Source organism: Loxodonta africana, chromosome 7 (genome assembly GCF_030014295.1).
Source record: "Loxodonta africana isolate mLoxAfr1 chromosome 7, mLoxAfr1.hap2, whole genome shotgun sequence".
NCBI lineage: Eukaryota > Metazoa > Chordata > Mammalia > Proboscidea > Elephantidae > Loxodonta > Loxodonta africana.
Window position 1 is genome coordinate 72,084,812 of NC_087348.1, and position 6,747 is coordinate 72,091,558.

Here is a 6,747-nt window from a genome sequence, read left to right on the forward strand (position 1 = left end):
TGCAGCCTCTCCAACATTTGTTATTTCCTGTTTTATTGATTCATGCCAGTAATGCCAGGGTGAGATGGTATCTCATTGTGGTTTCGATTTGCGTTTCTGTAATGGCTAGAGATCATGAGCATTTCCTCATGTGTCTTTTGGTCACTTGAATGTCTTCTTTGGTGAAGTGTCCATTTCCTTTGCCCATATTTTAATTGGATTATTTGTCTTTTTGCTGTACAGGTGTTGAATTTTCTTGTAGATTTTAGAGATTGGACCTTTGTCTGATTTGTAATAGCCAAAATTTTTTTCCCAGCCTGTAGGTTCTCTTTTTACTCTTTCAATGAAGTCTTTTGATAAGTGTTTAATTTTTAGAAGATTCCAGTTATCTAGCTTATCCTCTGGAGCTTGTGTGTTGGTGGTTGTGGTTTGTATCCTGTTAATGCCATGTATTAGGGCCTGTAGCATTCAACCTATTTTTTCTTCTATGAACTTCATGGGGTTTTTTTATATTTAGGTCTTTGATCCATTTTTAGTTTTTGTATATGGTGTAAGGGTCCTGTTTCATTTTTGTGCAGATGGACATCCAGTTTTGCCAGCACCATTTGTTAAAAAGACTGTCTTTTCCCCATTTGGTGGACTTTGGGCCCTTGTCAAAGATCAGATGACCATATGTGGATGAATATATATCTGGGTTCTCAGTTCTGTTCCATTGGTCAATGTATCTGTCATTCTACCAGTACAGGCTGTTTTGACTACTGTATAGTAGGTTCTGAGGTGAGGTAGTTTGAGTCCTCCTACTTTATTCTTCTTCATTGTGTTTTACTTATCTGGGGGCTTCTTACCTTTCCATATAAACTTAATGATAAATTCTTCCATCTCTTTAAAGAATGCCGTTGGTATTTGGATCAGGATTGCATTGTATTTGTAAATCACTTTGGGTAGAATTGTCATTTTCACAATGTTGAGTCTACCTATCCACGAGCATGGTATGTTTTTCCATTTACATAGATCTCTTTTGGTTTCTTGCACTAGTGTTTTGTAGTTTCTTCTGTACAGGTCTTTTACATCCCTGGTTAGACTCATTTCCAAGTATTTTATTTTTTTAGGGGCTATTATAAATGGTATTGTTTTCCTGATTTCTTTTTCATTTTTCTCTTTATTGGTGTATGGGAATCCAACTGATTTTCGTAGTTTATTTTGTACCCTGCTACTCTGCTGAACCTTTCTATTAGTTCCAGTAATTTTCTCATGGAGTCTTTTGGGTTTTCTATGTATAATATCATACCATCTGCAAATAGGGACAATTTAACTTCATTACCAATTTGGATGCCCTTTATTTCTGCTTCTTGCCTTATTGCTCTCGCTAGGACTTCCAACACAATGTTAAATAGGAGTGGTGATAAAGGGCATCCTTGTCTCTTTCCTGTTCTCAAGGGGAATGTTTTCAGCCTCCCTCCATTAAGAATTATATTGGCCACTGGTTTTGCATAGGTGCCCTTTATTATGTTGAGAAATTTTCCTTCTATACCTATTTTATTGAGAGTTTTTATCAGGAATGGGTGTTGGACTTTGTTAAATGCCTTTTCTGTGTCAAATGAGATAATCATGTGATTCTTTTTTGTTTTTATTTATGTGGTGGATTATGTTGATTGATTTTCTAAATGTTAAACCATCCTTGCATAACTAGTATGAATCCTATTGGTCATAGTGTATTATTTTTTTGATATGGTGCTGAATTCTATTAGCTAGAGTTTTGTTTAAAATTTTTGCATCTATATTCATTAGAGATATTGGTCTGTAATTTTCTTTTTTTTGTGGTGTCCTTGCCTGGTTTTGGTATCAGGGTTATGCTGGCTTCATAGAATGAATTTGGAAGTATTGCTTCCTTTTTCTATGTTCTGAAATATTTTAAGTAGTACTGGTATAAGCTCTTCTCTGAATGTTTAGTAGAATTCTCCAGTAAAGCCATCCGGGCAAGGGCTTTTTTGTTGTTGGGAATATTTTTTTATTACGTTTTCAATCTCTTGTTATGGGTCTGTTCAGATTCTCAACAACATCTTGTGTTAGGTAGTGTGTTTCTATAAATTTGTCCATATCCTCTAGGTTTTAAAATTTGTTGGATTATAGTTTTTCATAATACAGTTATGGTCCTTTTTATTTCAGTTTGGCCTATCATAATGTCTCCCATTTCATTTCTTATTTGGGTTATTTGTATCCTTTCCTGTTTTTCTTTTGTCATTTTGGCCAGTAGTTTGTTGATTTTATCGATCCTTTCAAAGAACCAACTTTTGGTTTTGTTGATTCTTTCAATTGTTTTTCTATTCTATTCTCTATTTGTATTCTGTATTTCATTTATTTCTGCTCTGATCTTTATTTCCTTTCTTCTGGTGGCTGTGGGCTTCTTTTTGGAGTGGCTTTCTCAAGGCCGCACCACTGATACCCAAAAAAGAAGCCAGGTCTTCAGAGTCCAGTTCAGCACACTTCCCTTTGTATGTCACTGCCTGAAATGCTAGCAAACCAAACCAACTCAGGGTGCCCCATGTGTTGCAGAGTAGAACTGTGCTCCATAAGTTCTTTCATGGCTGTGACCCTCAGAAGCAGATTGCCAGGCCTGTCTTCTAAGGCACATCTGAGTGGGTTCGAACCTCCAACCTCTCAGTTAACCACTTGCACCACCCACAGACTCCTTTGAAGCCCTCGTGAATTAGAAACCTGGGCTGGTTTCAGACCCACCCTGCCTGAGCTCTACTCCCAAGAATGTGGGGTAGGACATACTGCCAAGCTGTAGTATATATACATCTACGTGTATATATGTGGAAACCCTGGTGACGTAGTGGTTAAGAGCTATGGCTGCTAATGGAAAGGTCAGCAGTTCAAATGGAAACCACATGGGGCAGTTCTACTCTGTCCTATAGGGTTGCTGTGAGTTGGAATCAACTCAGTGGCAACAGGTTTGGTTTTGGTTATATGTATGTATGTATGTATTGGGGAAGGCCTCCTAAAGAAGCACCAGGGACTTGCTGCAGCCTGGGTGTGGGTGACAGATGTGCTCAGACTTGGAGGTTGCAAAGTTTTAGACGGAAGCTATAGAAATCCAGGGCAGACTTGGAGTGTCACAAGGAATGCCTATGAGTCCAGAGGTCCAGCCCTTGAGGGACAGGATGGACACCCAAAGTGAACCACAGCATCTGAGAGGACAACTTAAGACTGTCCTCCACAGTTATCCCAGAATGGTTCAGAAGCATGGTGTGGCCACCAAAATACCAGGCTATGTGGAAGGAGCCTACTGTCCAGTGTAAATGAGTGGTGGTCCCCTGCTCTGTGGTCAGTTCTGAGTGACACAGAATAGCTGGAGCTTGTCCAAAGGAAGGCAACCTGGATGGCAAAAGGATACAGAATTGTCCCAGGAGTGGTAGTGGAAGGAACTGGGAGGTTTAACCTGGAAAAGCATGGACCTGGGGGGACATGGCCATCACCTTGCTCTATTGGAGGGGAAGGAGTAGAGAAGCAGGAGCAGACCCAAGTGTGGAAGGACCCCTTGTGGATGCCCCCAAGACAAGGATTTTAGTTCAATGGGGGAAGACTATTCCAAAGGTGGAACAGCTCAGGGCAAGAAAGTGCTTGTTCAGAAGAGTTCTTCAACTCTAGAAGTGGCCAAGCAGAATGGCCCCACGGCTGAGATGTAGAGGCCATTCAGCCTGTAGATGAGAGGGAGAGGGTTGGCCTTCAAGGTCTCTTCCAACATGGGGATTCCTGGGTCCCTCCGAGCCCTCATCCAACAGCCACTCTGAGTCTTCGAGTTTCTCTCTGGTTCCCTGATGAGCTAGCTATTTCAGCTTCCCATCTGTTCTGTTGTCTCTCTGCTGCTGGATGCAGTGAGTCACTGCTGTTGTCTGGAGAGGTGCTGGGTTAGGGGTGCAGGGGGAGGGGCCCTGCTTTATTTACTCGAACACTTCTAAAGAGGTCCTGGTGTGTTGGGCTGTCTTCTACACACCAGAAACTGGGAATTCCAGCTCCAATGATGCATGTGCACACACTCCTCACCCCCCTTTGCCATTCAGCTTCCCCATTCTCTGCATTCTTCACCCCTTTTGAGGGAGCTAGACTTTTTGCTTTTTTTTTTTAGTTGAAGACTAACACACATACAGTAACATGCACTAAACGTAAATGCTCCATTCAATGATTAAAAACAAGTAAATGTCTATGCAACCAAAACCCAAGTCAAGAAGTAGCAACCTGCCAGCACCCTCTTGCCTCCCGCCAATCATTTCCCACTCCCTTCTCCCCAGAGGTCACCACAGGTTTATTTTGCCTATTTTGGAAGTTTATATAAATAGAATATATAGAGAGAGAGAACAGTGTGTGTGTGCCTTCTTTTGCTAACCTTATGTTTTGAGAATCATCCTTTTTGAGCATAGCTCTAGTTTGTTTTCATTCCTGTCTAGTGTTCCATCATATGAATAATGAATAAACAAGTTATTTATTCATTCTATTATTGATGGAGGTTTGGGTTTTCTCCAGGTTAGAGCTTTTACAAATGATGTTTCAAATAGAATTCAAGTTCATGTCTTCAGTGCACATATCTCTGCTAGGTATGTATACACCTCTGAGAGGAACGATTGGCTCATAAGGATGTGTATGTACTTCAGCTTAGGAGATACTGCCAGTTTTCTGTAGAGTTATGAGAACTGGGTCTCTGGAGTCATAGTGCTGACCTGAACCAAACCCAGGCTCCTGGACTATGTCATTTGGGCCACTGAGCCTGGGCCCAAAAGCACGTGGCCCTGGGCCTCTGATGATGCTCAAGTTGAGGTTGATCATGGAATGAGGCTTTTCAGAGGAGGGCCTGCCCCCCGGGATAAGAGCTGTAAAAGCAAACCAGCATGCCACATCTGAGCCAGATAGAGGTCTTTGTCCTAGCAAAGAACAGGTGTGTTGTGAAGAGAACTGAAGTGTATGTTCTTAGAAAGGAGACCAACACGTCAGAGACAAGAGGGCCTGAGGTTTCACAGATCTGTCATAGCCTCACTGGGTCCCAGGCACCTGACCACACAAATGATTCCAGCCCTACCAGCCTCTAGGCCTGAGGCTCCCCAAATCTTCCTACATTGCCTCTGACCCTGCTGTCTGCCCTGGCTCCTAGGGAGGCCCCATCCAGAACCGCAAGTCCAAGCGCTGTCTGGAGCTGCAGGAGAACAGCGACATGGAGTTTGGCTTCCAGCTGGTGCTGCAGAAGTGTTCGGGCCAGCACTGGAGCATCACCAACATCCTGCGGAGCCTGGCGTCCTGACCCCCCCAGGAGCCACGTCCCACCCGCCCCTTTGCTACTGTGTAGCACCTGCTGCAATGCTGCCTGCTGTCTTGTGGGGTTGTTTGGAGTCTGAGGAAGCCAGCTCAGTGGGCCCCTAAAAGAGCTTTTTATTTCCTATTCAATTTTCATGGAATTTATAGAAAGATGCTGAATGGTAGGTAAGGGTGTCATATCATAAACTATTTTGCAACTGTAAATAGGGGACAAGTGGAAAATATTTATAACTGACAATAAAATACTATTGATTAAGAAAAGGGCTTTTGTGGTAATTTGGTGCTCTGTGGAGATTGATGCCTGGCTCCTCTGAACTTGGGAGTTCTTATAGCCAAAGATGTGTCCCGGTTTGCCCTTCCTGCTTCACATCCTTGAGAAAGACTTCTAATCCCCTGCACACTGTGGGAGCTTGTGTGCAAGCTGTCAGCTTACTTTGTGAAGCTCAAGGCTGGCAAAGGGGCCACATGACCTCAGTCCCCACCTCCAAGGGAAGGCTGCATTTGCCTCTCCCAGAGAGGTTCGTCCTCTGTAAGGCAGCCTCAGTTCTTCATTTCTGGAGAAATAAGGACTGTTCACTGGCCACTGAAGCAGCGTCGGCTGGGCTTCAGGCTACACTGTCTTCTCCTGATGTCTCCACATCACCTTACCTCCCAAAGCTGTCCGCTGATCAGCCCCTCAGCAGCGACACTCACCTGCAGCAAATACCCAGCCCATTGCTGAGGCCAGTTAGCAGGGGTGGATTATCCACTAGGCAAGGTAATACCGGATCATCTGTACTGAACAATTTCACATTTTTTCACATCAAAGATTTTGCTTCTAGGTATGGCTGGCGTCTATCTCTCTCCCAACCCTGCAGCACCTTCCTACAGAATCAAAGTCTCTTTTCAAATTTACAGTCCCTGACGGGGAAGAATGACCTAGTACACAAGGCAAGTCTTACTTGTGCTTACTTACTAATCTGTAGTGACCAATTTCACATCAAAGAAATTGTGAAATTGGTCACTACAGGTTAGTAAGTAAGCACAGGTAAGCCCATGCTTTCTGGGTCATTTGCCCCGGCTAATAGCCAACCCCTCTGGATGCAGCCTCAGGAGACCATGGCCCTCAGGTGGAGCCATCTTTCTTGGAGCCTATGCCCAACCATCTGTCCCTCTAAGAGCTTCTAGCAGAATGTTTCATTTCCTGGGGTTCCGGTTTTTAGTTTGAGGGCTCCCTGGCCCAGTGCCCCAACCCTAGTCCTCCCCTGCCCCTGGCCCTCTCTCCCTCCCCACATCCCCCCGGCCCACTCATCCCCCTAGCTCACAACAGAGCAATAATGATTGACAGCCTCTAACTAGAAAAAGGTAACCCTTTCTGGACAGGTTTCAGCCTCACCTACCTCCTCAAGTTCTCTGGGACCTCCTTCCCAGGGGCTTCCAGCCCAGGCATGTGTCTGCTTTGGTTCAGTAGTTTACAGTTGA

General features: G+C 43.9%; 1 protein-coding gene across 1 annotated transcript in view; it reads left to right on the top strand.

Annotated features, from left to right (window-relative positions):
* GALNT18 (polypeptide N-acetylgalactosaminyltransferase 18) overlaps positions 1-5,760 on the top strand; it is a 396,475-nt gene extending 390,715 nt beyond the window's left edge. Inside the window, exon 11 of the mRNA XM_003412001.3 lies at positions 5,126-5,760. Within this exon, the coding sequence (XP_003412049.1) occupies positions 5,126-5,272 (147 nt within the window). The 3' untranslated portion in view covers positions 5,273-5,760. The remainder of the gene's footprint in view (positions 1-5,125) is intronic.
* The last annotated feature ends 987 nt before the right edge of the window (positions 5,761-6,747 follow it).